The following is a 16,326-nucleotide window of genomic DNA, read 5'->3' as shown; positions in this document are numbered from 1 at the left end:
TTAATGTTTTTGTCTTTGTCATTCTCTTCCTAATATTTTTTGCCATTCGTTCTCTGTTTTGAATCCTTGTTTCTTTTTCAGGAAAAGGATCATTTTGGAGAAATGGACCTGGATTCCTGTGAGGCAGAGAGGCCTCCGTTGGACTCCAGAGAGAGGCCACTGGGTAAGGAGGAAGGAGTATTTTTCTGTTGGTTTTTCAACTAATCTGTGGATTCTTTTCATTTTGTTTTCTTTTTTTGGGGGGGGGGCAGTGTTGAGAATTCCATTCCTCCCGTACTGCATATGTGTGGGATTGTTACATGTCACATGTCTATTTATATTCCAGCACTGATTATTGGGTCTTGTGAGCAGAAAGGGAGATATGCTGTTTCCGCTCTGTATTGCTTTTGCAGTTTTCTCTCCGAGGAAGAAAGACAGAGAGAGAGTCATGTTTTTCTTTGTTCTGTTAGGTTTGTTTTTATGCGCAAATAAATTAGGCTTAGATGTTCCTCCTCACGGCTAAGCTTCTGTTTGAACTCTGCTAGTCATGTGCTCATGTCCCTGGAGATGTGCCACATCTGCGTGATGGCAGACCAGAGTGATGGATCCGGGGCAACGCTGCATTGCGGGGGAGGTAGCAGCCTCAGCATTATCACCCAACAGACAGTTGGGACCAAGGGTCCAGAGGAAGGGAGATGTCTTTTTGCACAACTAATGAAATGGGCACAAACCTCCAAATGCTCTCAGCAGGTGAGGCTTTCTCAAAGGCCCATCTGTAGTTAGAGATGCCCTGTTTCACCTGTGAGAGAAGCAGGCACTCCTGGCGTCCTGCTAACCTTTTTTCTCTTGCAGGTGACAGAATGATGCCAGCAAGACCTCCTGATCCGCCTTTTCATGGGGGCAGAAGGGAAGCAGCGGCTGTGGAACCAGATCAGGTCAGGGGAAGCTGCCTTGTGGGGACAGAGGCTGAGGGATAGAGCAATGTCATGGACTGGTTGGGCACAGAGGAATGGTGGGAGGAAGCAGCCGGGGAACCAGGAAGGGAAGATGGCTCAGAGCCGAAGGAGTGGAAGTGGAGGAAGGATGAGCGGTCAGAGGGGCAAGAGGGAGAAGCCTGGGAAGAGGAGGTGTCAGAAGCTGAAGGGGAAACAGGGCTTAGTGAGCTGGGAGACTCTGTGGCAGAATGCTGTGCAGAATCAGAGGCAGAAGAGGAAGGAGGCGAGTGGGAGAGGAAGGTTGAGAGGCAGAGGTGAGTCAGGAGAAGGAGGAGCCACCGGGGGCTCCCTCTCCTTCTGCCAGAAGCCACCCTCCCTGCTTGTCTCTCAGAGCCAGGAGATGTCTGACAATGGAGGAGCAAAGGCAGGGTGCACACTGGCGCACTGTTCGATCACTTGCCAGAAACCCAAGAGAGGAGGGGACTTGGAAGGTTGTGGGGAGCCGGGGGTCTTAACTCTCTGCAACTGCTTTTGTGGAAGAAGATGCTCATGGAATGAGCTGCTGTTCACAGTGGGCCTGAAACTCAGCCAAGCTTGTGAATATCATGTTCTTGCTAATAAAGTGTAAACTCCAGCTGTGAACTGTGGGATTTCCTGACCTTATATCTCTGTGACACCAGCCTTCTGAATGTTGCCAGCAGGATTCATCTGTAGTTGCTGTTTTCATGGAATCCTGGAGTTGAAAGGGACCCCAAGGGTCACCAAGTCTAAACTCCTACATTGCAGGAGTCTCAGCTAGATCATCGAAGACAGATGGCCATCCAAACTAGGATTATTTTATTTCTAAATTGAACATTGAATGCTAAAATAGGCTTCTAAGCAGTGGACACACGAGAACAAATAGTGGCCAGGATTCACCTAACCAGCCCGATCCGCTGCAAAATGGGGCCTGCCCCCCACTCCTCCCCCTCTCCATGCCCCTATGAACCCCTGGAATTTGGCTCTAGGGCATTGGGAGGGAACCTCCCCAGAACATCACACGAGGAGAGGAGAAAGTGGATCCTTTCATCGGGGAAACTGGAATGCTTGCGTAGGCAGAATGACTTGAAAAACACAATGTGGAGTAACACCTATTTGCCCAAGGATGAATACCCATACACAACTGAGATTTCTGTAGCAGATCATATTTCTGCTGTCTCAGAAGAGGACATTTCCCTTTTTCTTTTAGGGCCCAGTGTGCTTTGAAGATGTTGCTGTTCGTTTCACGGACGAGGAGTGGGTGTTGCTGGATCCTGACCAGAGAGCTCTGCATAAGGATGTCATGGAGGAGAATCTTGGGATCATGGCCTCTCTTAGTAAGGCTCCTTGTGGGATCGTAATATCTGTATTGAAATTCAAAACTTATCTCTCTCAGATGAACCTAATATATTTTCACATAGCTCAGTATCTCCCCCTACAACACATGAGATTACAACACCCCCCAATAAACATTGAAGAGTAAATTACTCTTTTTCCTATGAATGTTCTTCCTCCAGTTGCGGCTTCTTAAACAATTACCAGGTAAAATGCCATGTAAAATTGCCATGTAAAATGTCAGCTTCAGAGTTGTTAGGAAATATAAGTAGCTTCTGTCAGGTTTTGTTTTTGCTCCTGTAATTTTTTGGTTGACCAAAGAGTCTACTGACTTTGGAGATGGGGGGATGCCATGACTGGACCAAACAAAATCCATCCCAGAGAAGAGCCAGGCTTATCAAATTTCACGTTCCCATAAGTGTGTTAGATAATGGCATACAACAAAGGTTGACCTCACATCCAACTCCCTTCAGTTCTTCTTCCATCGCAAGCTTTAATTAGCATCATTACATAATTGGGCACTCTATTTGTTCCTGAGGCTCCAATCCCTTTTTGTCTCCATTACAGATTGTGATGAATTGGAAATCAAGAACAAGGGTGACCACGACAAAATCCCCAGAAAGGAGAAGCCACATAAAAATTTGGAGTGTGGAGAGAGCTGCAGTCAGAGCTCCCAGCTCACTTCCCATGAAGGAACTCATACAGGGGAGAAACCTTATCAGTGTGGAAAATGCATCCAGGCCTTTAGTAGAAGCACAGATCTACATTCACACCAGAAAATTCACAGTGGGGAGAAACAATTTAAATGTGAAGAGTGTGGAAAGAGCTTCATTCGCAGATCCTCTCTCACTTCCCATCAAATAACTCATACCGGGGAGAAACCTTATGAGTGCGGAGAATGCAGGAAGGGCTTTGCTAGAAACACAGATTTACGTTTACATCAGAGAATTCACAGTGGGGAGAAACCCTATCAGTGTGTGGAATGTGGAAAGAGCTTCAGTACCAGCTCCTATCTCACTTCCCATCAGAGAATTCACAGCGGGGAGAAACCATATCAGTGCAAGGAATGTGGGAAGAGTTTCACCTGGAAGAACACTCTCACTATCCATCAAATAATTCATACAGGGGAGGAACCCTATCACTGCTTGGAATGTGGGAAGAGCTTCAGTAAGAGCTCCTCTTTCACTTCACATCGAAGAATCCATACAGGAGAGAAACCTTATCAGTGTGTGGAATGTGGGAAGAGCTTCGGTAAGAAGGACAGTCTCACATCCCATCAAAGAATTCACACAGGGGAGAAACCCTATCAGTGTGTGGAATGTGGAAAAAGCTTCAATACAAGCTCCTCTCTCACTTCACATCAGAAAATTCATACAGGGGAGAAACCCCATCAGTGTTTGGCATGTGGAAAGAGCTTCAGTCACAGGAGCTCTCTCACTTCCCATCAAAGAGTTCATACGGGGGTGAAACCATATCAGTGTGTGGAGTGTGGAAAAAGCTTCAGTACGAGCTCCTCTCTCACTTCCCATCACTTAATTCATACAGAGGAGAAGCCATATCAGTGCTTGGATTGTGGAAAGACCTTCAGTCAGAAGGGCAATCTCGCTTCCCATCAAAGAATTCATACAGGGGAGAAACCATATCATTGTGTTGAATGTGGAAAGAGCTTCAGCTGGAAGCAAAATCTTACTTCCCATCAAAGAACTCATATAGGGGAGAATCTGAGAATCCTTTAATTGTGGAGTTGGAGGTGACCCCTAATGTAATCTAGTCCAACCTGCTGCAATGCAGAAATCACAACGAAAGCCTCCATGATGGAGAGCCATCTAATGTCAGCTGGCCTCCAATAAATGAGAGTTCACCACTTTAAAGGGAGTCCACTTCACTGTCTAACAGCTCTTACCATTAAAAAGTTCTAGATACAGGTAGGTAGCCGTGTTGGTCTGCCATAGTCAAAACAAAATAAAAAAAATCCAGTAGCACCTTAGAGACCAACTAGGTTTGTTATTGGTATGAGCTTTGGTGTGCATGCACACTTCTTCAGATACTTCTTCAGACAGGTATCTGAAGAAGTGTGCATGCACATGAAAGCTCATACTATTAAAAAGTTCTTCCTGATGTTTCATTAGAATCTCCTTTGTGGTAACTGGAAGATATTTCTTCAGGTCCTACTCTATGGAGCCAGAGAAAACAAGCTTACTCCATCTTCTATGACACAAGTTATTCAAAGATGGCTCACATAGTCACTCTCAGTCTCCTCTTCTCCAGGCTAAACATTCCCAACTCCCTCAGCTTTTCCACATAATGTTTGGTTTCTGGACCCTTGATTATTTTGGTAGCTGTCCTCTGCACATGTTCCAGCTTGTCAATATCCTTATTATTAGTTATTCTTCATTTATTTAATTTCTGCCTTGGTCAGACTACAGCTGGAATATTGTGTCCAATTCTGGGCACCACGATTTAAGAAGGATGTTGACAAGTTGGAACGTGTGCAGAGGAGGACAACCAAGATGATCAAGGGTCTGGAGTCCAAGCCTTGTGAGGAGCAGTTGAAGGAGCTGGATATGTTTAGCCTGGGGACAAAGGAGACTGAGAGGAGGTATGAGAGCTATCTTCAAATATCTCAAGGGCTGTCACTTGAAAGGGGGAAGAAGCTTGTTTTCTCCTGTTCTGGAGGGTAGGACTCGAACCCATGGCTTCAAGTTACGGTGACGGTCCTTCTTTTGAAGTAGGTCAAATCACGATTGCTAATAGCATTATTATTATTATTATTATTACTGTAAATTTATATACCACACTATACGCAAAAGCCTCAGGGCCGTTCACAGAATAAAATCAGAATATAAAACCACAAAATACATAATCAAAATAAAAACAAAAACAAGTCAAAAACCTCCCCAACACATTTCAGAAGGACACTGGATGTCAATCAGCCAAAGGTCTGGTTCAAGAGGAATGTTTTCTCCTGGTGCCTAAATGTCAGGGGCTGGGCAAAGAAGGAATGGTGGAGACCGCCTCCCCAGCCTGACCCTTCCAGGGAGGAGGAGGAGGAAGAAGACAGTTTAGATTTACAACAGGGGTTTGAGGGAGGTCATAGAGGCAGATGAGGCGGAAAGTTGGGAAAGAATGGGAGAGGAGGAGGGGGAGGAAGCAGCAGCAGGGGGGTGACACCTGACTGACAAAATGTATTTAGAAAGCATTCCAGACCCTCCATCTCCCAGAACTTGGAGAGCCTTGAAAGTAGGAGAGCAAAGAGCTCAAAGACAGTTTCACTCGGGACAATGCCATTATCCAAAAGGCTGGGATCTATAGCCTCTCTCTGTAAAAAATGAATAAAAAGAGGGTGATAAGAAACATTCCTTTGTCTTTATTCGTTCCTGGGCAACCAGCCGGGAGTCGCTGACATCCGCCTGACACTACAGGTGTATAATGAAGGCTCCAGGCAAACCTCCCTGGAGAGACCATTCCATAGACAGGGAGCCACTGCAGAGAAGGCCCCAATCTCATGTTGCCACCCTCTGGACTTCTCAAGGAGGCGGCATATGAAGAAGGGCCTCAGAAGATGATCTTAAGAGTTCAGGCAGCTTCTGATGTTCCTTTGGAGGCTTCATCAAAACTCGGCCAGATCAAAAGGGATAGAAATTCCTGCTATATTTTTTTTTATAAATAGTGAGCAATGCATGCACAGGCAGGAAGAGGAAGATCTGGGTCCTCCTAAGTTTCACGATACAGAGGGAAGGGAAAGCTGAGTGTAGTCGGACACATGCTATAGACTCTGAGAAGGCCAATTTCAAAAAGCTGAAGGAGCTACGGGGTGAGATCCTATGGTCAGAAATACTCCAAGAGAAGAGAGTCCAGGATGGATGGCAGTTTCTCCAAGGAGAAATATGGAAGGCACAAATGCAGACAATTTCAGCAACAAAGAAAAGTGGGAGGCATCTCAGGGGAGTCACAGAACCACTCTAGTCTGCCTTGGTCAGACCACACCTGGAATACAGTGGTACCTCGGGTTACATACACTTCAGGTTACATACACTTCATGTTACACATTCCGCTAACCCAGAAATAATGCTTCAGGTTAAGAACTTTGCTTCAGGATGAGAACAGAAATCTTGCTCTGGCAGCACGGCAGCAGCAGGAGGCCCCATTAGCTAAAGTGGTTCTTCAGGTTAAGAACAGTTGCAGGTTAAGAACGAATTAAGTACTAGACCCGAGGTACCACTGTACTGTGTTCAGTTCTGGGTGCCACAATTTAAGTATCCTAAATGCAACTAAAAATCAACAGGGACATTTCATCTTCACTCCCAGGAGAGGCAGGAACAGCGTGTCATACTCCACCCTCAGTTGAGATCCAGCTGAATGGGAGACATGAGAGACATCTCTCAATATCTCAAGGGCTGTCCCATGGAGGATGGAGCCAGCTTGTTTTCTCCTCCTCCCCAGGGTAGGAGCCGAACCCATGGCTTCAATTGGCAAGAAAAAGGTTCTGACTCAACAGCTGGAAAATCTTTCTGAAGGTAAGAAGGTGGTGGAACTCTTCTTCCTTGGAGTTTCAGAGCAGAGGCCATCTGCCAGGGATGCTTTTGCAGATTCCTGCCCTGCAGGGGGTTGGACTAGATGACCCTAGGACCCCCTTCTATCCCTCCCATTCCTGGATTCTAGCATGAGGTTCCTTGCTTCCTGCAAACCCCTTTTCCCTGCAACCTCTTCCTCCACTTTCTGGCCAAGGGAGGGAGCGGATCACAGACCAACCAAGAGCAAAAATAAAATGAGCATCTCTGGGATTGTGCAATGCAGGAGAGAAAAGGCAGAGAGGACTGAGCAGGGTGGACTCGGCTTGGCAAGGGTTAAAGGGAACTGAGCTGCATTCCTAGAGAGGACAGGAAAGTAAAGGGGGGCCAGGTCCTCCAGAGGAAAAGCCCCTCCCTCCCCTTCCTGCAAGGGGGGCAGGGTTGCTTTCTGCTATTGCAAATGCTGCATTGTTCTCTTCCAAGGGGATCTGGTGAGTCTCTTCCTCTCCCCCCCTCGAGGGTGCAGTGGAGAGAAGGTGGGGGTCCCAGGGATGCAGCAGGGGAGGGTGGCTCATGTGGGGGGGGGAAGCCCCAGGGAGCAGGGGGTCCTGCCAGGGAGGGGCGAAATCGCACGAGGTCCGCAACTACAGTACTGTGTATTCTGCATTTGTATAAAGACGCTGCTTACTCCTTTGGGAAGGGCAATCCTCTCCTGGGATCTGGTGAGTCTCCTCTCTCCCCCCCCCCCAGGAGGGTGGAGTGGGGAGAGGGGGGGTCCCAGGGCTGCAGCAGGGGAGGGTTTCTCATGGGGGGGGGAGCCCCAGGGAGCAAGGGGTCCTGCCAGGGAGGGGCGAGGTTTGCAACTACAGTACTCTATATTCTGCATTTGTATAAAGACGCTGCTTACTCCTTTGGGAAGGGCAATCCTCTCCTGGGATCTGGTGAGTCTCCTCTCTCTCTCCCCCCCCCCTCCCAGGAGGGTGGAGTGGGGAGAGGGGGGGTCCCAGGGCTGCAGCAGAGGAGGGTGGCTCCTGCGGGGAGGTTTAAAACAGCCCCAGGTGCAATTTGGAAAAATCCATCTGTTGCAAAACCACCCCCCCCACCCCACTCCAAGCGTCTGCCTGCTGCTCTGCTTACTCTCCCCTGGTCGGTTGCTTCCCTTGGGCGGTGCTGCTTTTGCTGCGATTGGTCGCTTGGCCCGTGGGAGGGGGCTGCCCGGGTCATCCTGCACTCCAGCAGGATCTCTGAAGGCTCAAGGCGTGCCAGGTCACTTACTCCCGAGTAAGCCCGCTTAAGGCTGAGCTAAAAGCACGTGGCTCCAGAGGCGAAGAAAGTCAGGTGGTACCCGGTGCGGAAAATTTCTTGCCACCCCCCTCCCCATTGATGATTTTTTTTTTCATTTTATTTTTTGCCTGCAAAAATGGTTTTGCGTTATTTCATATTTTCTTACAAAGGAATGTCGATTGTGGGCCTCTGATAACAAGTAGGCAACTATGGACAGATACGTAAATCTACAGGATGGATTGTGTTATTTTATTTATATTTATTGTTTGTTTAATAAAATTTATTTTTAAAAACCTGCAAAGTGGTTTACCAAAACAAAAAACAAACAAACAAAAAAAAACCACAGCAGTAAAATCAAGAAAAATCAACAATCCTACTTTAAAACATACAAAAGCTAAAAAATTAAAACAGATTAAATTTACTTCAACTTCCTAAGCATCTACGTATGCTCGCCTTAAAGAATAATGCTTTTAGCAGGTGCCCGAAAAGAGTCTAGCAAAGGCACGTGTTTTGTTGCAAGAGGCGGGGAGTTCCAAAGGGCAGGTGCTGTCACAGTAAACAATGCAGTACAGATATTATGCGGAACCTGTAGTAGTGCTTGAAACTACTGAAGGGGAGGTTTTATTTATTGTGATTTCACCATGCTCTGCATTATCTGAAAAGGAAAACATTTATTTAAAAAACAGGACTGCACAGCAGCAATCTAGTCCCATCTTGATCAGTGGGACTTATTCCCGAGCCGACGGTGCGTAAGATGGGCTGCAATCGTTTGCACCCCTTGCATTCAACTTGTACCTAAACCTCTGCACAAGCCTGCACCAGAGGATTGTAGAGTTGGAAGGGACCCCTGAGGGTCATCTAGCCAACCCCCTGGGGCAATGCAGGAATCTCAGCTAGACCATCCCTGACCGATGGCCATCAGTCTTCTGTTTCCCCCCTCAGCCAGGACACACAACTGGAGGTGGGGGGAAAAGATAAATTTTGACAATGGGGCAGATTTGCCAGCTGTGCGCAGGAACAGCTTGAAGACTTTTCACAGAGAGGAACCCCACAGGGGTTTCCCCACATGTAACGTAACAGGCAGGGAGCCATCTCAGATAGAGAAAAAGACATTGCGAGAGGACAGGACACAAGAGTACCAAAGTCCGCCCATTTTATCCTCTTTGGGATTGTGGCTCTAGGGCTCTGGGACCACCCTCCCAAAATATTTACTTGTCTTCAATGTATTTTTACCACTGTTATTCTATAGTACAGATCCTTTTTAAATTAAAACACTTTCTCTAAAATTAAAATGGCAGAAGTAATCAGTAGCATAGATATCAAAGGAAAGGCAAGAGAATACAGTGGAACCTCGGATTAAGTACTTAATTCGTTCCAGAGGTCCATTCTTAACCTGAAACTGTTCTTAACCTGAAGCATCCCTTTAGCTAATGGGGCCTCCTGCTGCCACTGCGCCGCCGCCGCACGATTTCTGTTCTCACCCTGAAGCAAAGTTCTTAACCTGAGGTAATATTTCTGGGTTAGCGGCGTCTGTAACCTGAAGCGTATGCAACCCGAGGTACCACTGTAGTCCCTGATAGATACAGGGGAGACACAGATACACAAGCACACAGAAGTAAATCCAGCCTTGGGGAGAGGGATGGGAATGTACAGTTTGCTGTACTTAGCCTTGAGATGGGAGACTGAAAGGGCTTAAAAATAAATAAAGGTTTTGTGTCTAGGAATATTTTTCTGCAGAGAAAACAGAGTAGGACTACAAAAGGTTCTGTGAGGAGTAATTTAAGAAATATTGTAAAAATGGAAAGGGAGAAATGATTTGTTAGAAAAGGTAAAGGCAGTATTAAGTTAAGAATTGCAGGATAAATAATCAAGACGGAAGGCTATCAGAGATGCTGAGGGAAGTCCAAACAAGGACATATGTATAATAATTTGTGTGGTATGTCTTAAAAAATTTTGTATGCTAAAAATAATAAAAAAATATTATAAAAAAGTAATATTTTTCTGCAAAAGCATCAGACTGGTTGTCAAAATGTGGACTTCATTAATAGACCCTATTTAAACGAATTTGTCAATTAGCCACAGAATAGCTTTGCTGATTTTTTTCTCATCTTCTTTTAATTACACAACTGCTTTAATTACACAACTGCCAGTGTCCCACGCACTCCCCTTTCAGGGGCAGCAGAGGCCTTTTCGGAGGAGGGTTGGGGCCCAAAGTGGGCGCCCAGGACAGGCAGCCGTCTTGTCCTCAGCAGCCCGGAAAGTCGGCCTGTGTGAAGAAAATGAGACTAGGCCAATTAGTTTCAGCCTTGCCTTGCCTTCTAATTCACCTAGTCTCATTTTCTTCACACAGGCCGACTTTCCAGGACCCGGGAAGCCCAGCGGAGTATAGGGCAGTAGGATGGATCATAAAAAAACTCTTTTGTGTGTGAAAATGCCTGCTCCAAAAGTGTTACTAAACTAGGGATTATGTAGCTATATCTGAAATTTCGTGCCTATCGGTTAATAGCTTGAGCCTGCTCCACTGAATGGAAATTTCAGCCTTCACAACATGGGGAAATGGCCAAGTAAACAGCCTGTTTTCGTGGAGGAGGGTCAAGATCTTAACTGATATGCCTGAAATTTCATATATAGCCATATGATCTCTAGAGTAGTAATATAAGACCTTTGGAGCAGGCATTTAAAAAAAAAAAGTTTTTTATGAACCGCCCTAGTAGGGCAGTAATTTTTCCTTGATAATTTGTCACACACCCCCTCCATGATGGCACCAGGGGTGGCCTGTCCCCCCTTTCCTACGCCCCTGCATGGCTCTCTTAATAAGGACTCGCGGGGGCAGTTGAAGACAGGCCAAGAGATTCGCTTTTACTGCGTCCCGTCTTCTCCCCCCCCCCCCGATAGGGGGAGAGCCTCCCTGCTCAGGTTTCTCGGCAGGCGGGGGTCGCAAGAGGTCTGGCTGGAGCCCTGGCCGCTCGCTTGCTGGCAGGAACTCTGCGGGGCAAGTCCTGCGTGGAGAGGAGCGCAGACAGAGAGGAAAGACGGCGGGAAGGGGTGGGAAAAGATCACTCGCTCGTGAAGTTTGTGCATTTCTCCTCTGAGGGTATCTCGGTTGGGAAGGGGCAGCCAGGAGTGGGGCAGCAGGAGGCAACTCCGGAGCCGTGTATTCTTGCTTGAAAGGATCTTGAGCACCCAAAGCTCTCCCTCTCCCAGAGCTGAGCTTGGTGAGGGTCTTCTGAGCACTTTTCGGAGGCTTTTGCTTCTCTTCACATTCTTCTAAAAACTTAAAGGTAAAGGTAAAGGTACCCCTGCCCGTTCGGGCCAGTCTTGACAGACTCTGGGGTTGGTGCGCCCATCTCACTCTAGAGGCCGGGAGCCAGCGCTGTCCGCAGACACTTCTGGGTCACGTGGCCAGCGTGACAAGCTGCATCTGGTGAGCCAGCACAGCACACGGAACGCCGTTTACCTTCCCGCTAGTAAGCGGTCCCTATTTATCTACTTGCACCCGGAGGTGCTTTCGAACTGCTAGGTTGGCAGGCGCTGGGACCGAGCAACGGGAGCATACCCCGCCGCGGGGATTCGAACCGCCAACCTTTCGATCGGCAAGTCCTAGGCGCTGAGGCTTTTACCCACAGCGCCACCCGCGTCCCTTCTAAAAACTTAGGAGTGCTTAACAAAGCATCTTTCCATTCACCAGATGCTGTTTAAACTGAATTCCACAGCCCTCTACTTACATCTGGTGGTGAGTTTCTTGGCTTGTCCCAGGGCCCCCCCCCCTTTCCAGTCTGGAGCTGCGCTAGGTGCTTTTAAAATGTGTGGCGGAAGGGGGTGGGATGATTGAGTTGCTCTTGTTTTTATTTCTATTTTCATTATGTGTTATGTGTTTTTATATTGTGTTTTCATGCTGTGAAACACCCAGTCGTGTGCATATTTATAGCATTCAACTGTTCTTTCCTGCCCCGTGTGTGTGTGTGTGTATTCACACACATACACACATCTACTCATATCTTCCTTCCTTTCAGAAGTTTGAAAGCCATTGTGATGTAGTGGTTAGAGGCCTGGGGGAGAACCAGCTTCAAACTGCCACTCTTACTTAAAACTCACTGCTGTGGTTTAGGGGGAAGCCACTTTTTCCCAGCCTAACCCAACTCACAGGGCTGTTGTGAGAGTTAAAGTGAGGGCAGAGGAGAAGAACCACATAGATTGCCTTGAGCTCTTTGGAGACAGGTGGAAGAAAAATGGAATGATGGGTGGGTGGATAATGCTGGGATAACGGTCTTTGTTTCATAACCCCATCTTCCGGACCATGAAGTCCCATGGATTTATGAAAGCCTACATTTGCATAGCTTTCAAACTTGTGAGTTCAAGAGCTATTTCCTTATATGTAATTTGGGAGCTGCAGCTGTTTGGTGCAATAGGTGCACACGGTACCTTTGAATGTTCTAACACAGATAACATCTGGTTTCGTTGTGCCATCAGGGAACTATTAGGTACAGTCCTATCCATGCAGAAAATGCTGAGCTTTTCGTGCTCTGCTATGAACTTTAACAAGAACTGTGTGATAATAATAATAATAATAATAATAATAATAATAATAATAATAATAATAATTTATTTATACCCCGCCCATTTGGCTGAGTTTCCCCAGCCACTCTGGGCGGCTCCCAATCAAGTGTTAAAAACAGTACAGCGTTACATATTAAAAACTTCCCTGAACAGGGCTGCCTTAAGATATCTTCTGAATGTCAGGTAATTATTTATCTCTTTGACATCTGACGGGAGGGCGTTCCACAGGGCGGGCGCCACTACCGAGAAGGCCCTCTGTCTGGTTCCCTGTAGCCTTGTGTGAGGACAAGACTCACCTGTGTGACATTTTGCGAATCAACACCACTGCCTTTGAACCAGATCTAGCCTATGTGCGGCAGTCCAGATCTCAATTTCACCCTTCACATTAGTGCAAGCAAGTCCCCCCCCCAATTGAGATGAATACATTGTAAAATCTTGGTTAATGTCAGTTGGTTTAAATACATTTGGACACAACATGTATCCTTGGTGCTATGTTCCTGTTCATATTTTTAAACTAAAAAGTTGACAGACAACCTTTATTAGCAATAATATGTAGTGTACTTTACAATGTTCCTGACATATATTTCAGCTTCCTGGATATTTTTTTCCCCATCTGACCTTCAGATATGAAAGGCAGAGTGATTTAACACCTGTTTAGATTTGTCATCCATGTGACGAAATGAAAAGTATGTCATTTGCAATAAACTTTGCATAAAATAGTTAATTTGCATTTAATTTGCATTTAATTTTGATGGTTCAAAGAACTTCAGACAAAATGGTCAGTCCTCACACATGTTCACTTCATCAAATTTAGCCCTCTTTGAAAAAAGTTTGGGCTCTATTGCAAATGCTGCCTTGCACTCTTCCACAGGAATCTGGTGAGTCTCTTCTTCCTCCCCCCAAGGGTGAAGTGGGGAGAAGGTGGGGGTCCCACGGCTGCAGGGGACCCACCCCAGTAACACCCTTCTCCTGCATTCAATTGTCTGAAGATTTGGCATGGTACCTTCCTGGGCAGAGTCTGGGCTGTGGTACAGTCCTATCCTGGTTCTTAGCAGGACTCACACACACTTGCTCAGGGAACCATTTCTTCTCCTTATTGTATATCAGCATTATAACAGACCAATGTATTTGCTGTTTAGGATTTGCTAGCTCCTCTCATTAGCACAGACATAACTTGGCAGAAAACCAAAGGGTTCCTTCTGTTCTTTCAGAGGCTTCCTGAGAGCATAGATGGATGAGCAAGACTCAGTTGGCTCTGAAGCAGAAATAGGCCATGTCATCCAAACTGGGAACAGTGGGGGATTCTGGGAAAACTCTGTGCAGAAGATCCTGGGTGAGGAGGACACCCTCCGCTCAGAGGTGCAGAGCCAGCAGTTCAGGCAGTTCTGCTGCCAGCAGGCCAAAGGACCCCGAGAGGTTTGCAGCCGACTCTACCACTTTGACTGTCAGTGGTTGAAGCCAGAAAGGAACACAAAAGCTGAGATGCTGGACCTGGTGATTCTGGAGCAGTTCCTAGCTGTCCTTCCACCGGAGATGGAGAGCTGGGTGAAGGACTGTCGAGCAGAGACCAGTTCCCAGGCAGGGGCCCTGGCCGAAGGTTTCCTCCTGAGTCAGGCAGAGGAGAGAAAGCAGGAAGAGAGAAAGCAGGTTGGAGAGACTTTCCTCAAGATACTTCCAAGGGGCTCCAGAAAGGATGGAGAACATCCAAAAATGCTTTCCTCATGGCCCATTCATTCTTTTTCTGGGAAGACATCCATGCAATGAGATCTAACACCCTTAATAATTTTGGCTTTGTCATTCTCTGTTAATATTTCTCACCATTCATTCACAGTTTTGAATCCTTGTTGCTCTTTCAGGAAAAGGATCTCTTTGAAGAAAAGAACACAGATTCCTGTGAGACAGAGAGGCCTCCGTTGGACCCCAAAGAGAGGCTACTGGGTAAGGAGAAAGGTGGTTTTTCTCCATTTGGTCCCATTCTGTTGGTTTTCTAAATCATCTGTGGAGTGCTTTCATCTTTTGTTGGGGGAGATAGTTGGGACCAAGAGCCCAGAGTAGGGGAGATATATTTTTTCTCACAACTAACACCTGAAATTTGCCCAAACATCCAAATGCACTCAGCAGGCAAAGCGTTCTCAAACGCATCCAACTTTTTTTTCTCTGGCAGGTGACAGAACGATGATGGCAAGACCTCTGCATCCATCTCTGAATGGGGACAGAATGGAAGCAGCGGCTGTGGAACGAGATCAGGTCAGAGGAAGCTGCCTTGTGGGGACAGAGGCCAAGGGGTGGAACAACGTGCTAGCTCAAGGAGTGGTAGTGAACAACAGTGTTGTTTCAGAGGAGGACATTTCCCTTTTTCTTTTAGGGTCCAGTGTGCTTTGAAGATATTGCTGTTTGTTTCACGGATGAGGAGTGGGAGTTGCTGGATCCTGACCAGAGAGCTCTGCATAAGGAGGTCATGGAGGAGAATCGTGGGATCTTGGCCTCTCTTGGTAAGGCTCCTTGTGGGATCATAATATCTGTTTTTAAATTCAAAACGGCTCTCTATGTTGAACCTCATATATATTCACAGAACTCAACAGTGCCCCCTTAAAACATCTGGGATTACAATATTCCCACAATAAACCTTGAACTGTAAATTACTTTTCTTCTTCTTCTTCTGTGAATGTTCTTCCTCCACCTTCTTAAAACAAGGATCAGCCTGGTCTGAACTGTTCAGGCCATTTTAACTGTAAACTTCAGAGTTGTTAGGGAAGTTGAAGTAGCTTCTGTCAGGTTTTCAGTTTTTGTTTTTCCTCCCGTCAGTCTTTGGTTGACCAAGGAGAAAACTTGCATTGGAAATGGAGGGGATTCCATGATTTAGCCAAGCAAAATCCATTCGAGGGAATAGCCAGGCTTTTTGCATCACAGGTTGCACTAAGGGTGTCAGTGGATCCCTGTTAATAAATGCACCCAACCCTTTAGTAAAACCATCGATCTAGCCCACTTGTGTTATGTTGGGATTTTTTTGCCTACGTGCTATTTGATGCAGCTTCTCACAAAGCAATTAAGAAGTTGGCCGAAGGCCAAGAAGACTGAGCAGAGGGAGTTGTTCTGCCTACAGATATGGGGCCTTGGATACAGCTCTGCTATTGGTTGAGGTCTCTACTTAGGCATGATGACTCATGACCTTCCTTGGTTGGTTGGTTGGTTGGTTGGTTGGTTAGTTGGTTGAACAGTGTGTGTTCTGAGAGTCGTTTGGAGTTTGTTAAGAGAGTTAAGATCCGTATCCTGTATATAGTAACTTGTGAATCTGCTTTAATAATAAATACCTATAAGTAACCAAGTTACTGGTAGCAGCGTCTTGTTCCTGCTTCATCCTACATGCCTGCAACTGATTGCTTCTGGAAGTCTGCATATGCACTGCTATATTCAACTTGATCTGGCTAAGATCCTGCAACAGGTTAAGGTTGCGAAACTTCAATATGTTATTCCCCTAATACCAGTGTTTACAAATTCTAGATTCAGGTAGGTAGCCGTGTTGGTCTGACACAGTCGAAATATATTTTAAAAATTGTAAAGTAGCACCTTAGAGACTAACAAAGTTTGTTCTTCATATAAGCTTTTGTGTGAATGCACCATTAATTTCTCCCTGAGGCTATAATCCATTTCTCTCCTCATTGCAGATAGTGATGGACTGAAAATGAAGAACAAGGGTGACCATGACA

The 16,326-nt window shown here is 46.3% G+C and overlaps 2 protein-coding genes and 1 long non-coding RNA gene across 6 annotated transcripts in view; 2 read left to right on the top strand and 1 right to left on the bottom strand.

The window, feature by feature from the left end:
* LOC307214690 (uncharacterized protein) overlaps positions 1–16,326 on the top strand; it is an 84,606-nt gene that overhangs the window by 32,166 nt on the left and 36,114 nt on the right. Inside the window, exons 3-4 of one of the 4 annotated variants that reach the window (XM_079973562.1) lie at positions 82–163; positions 832–914. The exons of 2 other annotated variants lie outside the window; for them this stretch is intronic. In XM_079973562.1, the coding sequence (XP_079829688.1) occupies positions 82–163; positions 832–914 (165 nt within the window). Of the gene's footprint in view, positions 1–81; positions 164–831; positions 915–6,482; positions 7,270–16,326 lie in introns of all 4 variants that reach the window. One more of the 4 variants, XM_079973563.1, reaches the window with a different exon arrangement.
* Positions 2,420–4,845, top strand: LOC307214897 (uncharacterized protein). The gene is made up of 2 exons (XM_079973976.1): positions 2,420–2,474; positions 2,835–4,845. The coding sequence occupies exons 1-2, from the start codon at positions 2,435–2,437 to the stop codon at positions 4,001–4,003; spliced, it is 1,209 nt and encodes a 402-aa protein (XP_079830102.1). The 5' UTR covers positions 2,420–2,434; the 3' UTR covers positions 4,004–4,845.
* On the bottom strand, positions 5,612–7,519 carry LOC307215249. Its single transcript, XR_013838426.1, has 2 exons — positions 7,467–7,519; positions 5,612–5,981 (listed from the first exon to the last, which is right to left on the bottom strand). It is a non-coding gene; the product is annotated as an uncharacterized lncRNA (long non-coding RNA).

This window comes from Podarcis cretensis (genome assembly GCF_951804945.1).
Source record: "Podarcis cretensis genome assembly, chromosome: 4".
NCBI classification, from domain to species: domain Eukaryota; kingdom Metazoa; phylum Chordata; class Lepidosauria; order Squamata; family Lacertidae; genus Podarcis; species Podarcis cretensis.
The sequence above is the reverse complement of the archived record's forward strand: the minus strand, read 5'-3'. Positions and strand labels throughout refer to the sequence as shown.

What these genes read in the sequence shown, in the direction of transcription:
- LOC307214897 (XM_079973976.1), top strand. Translation starts at nt 2,435, where the DNA reads ATGTTCTTCCTCCAGTTGCGGCTTCTTAAACAATTACCAG. An exon ending in GCTTCTTAAACAATTACCAG is followed by an intron (nt 2,475 to 2,834) that starts GTAAAATGCCAT and finishes TCTCCATTACAG; the next exon opens with ATTGTGATGAATTGGAAATC.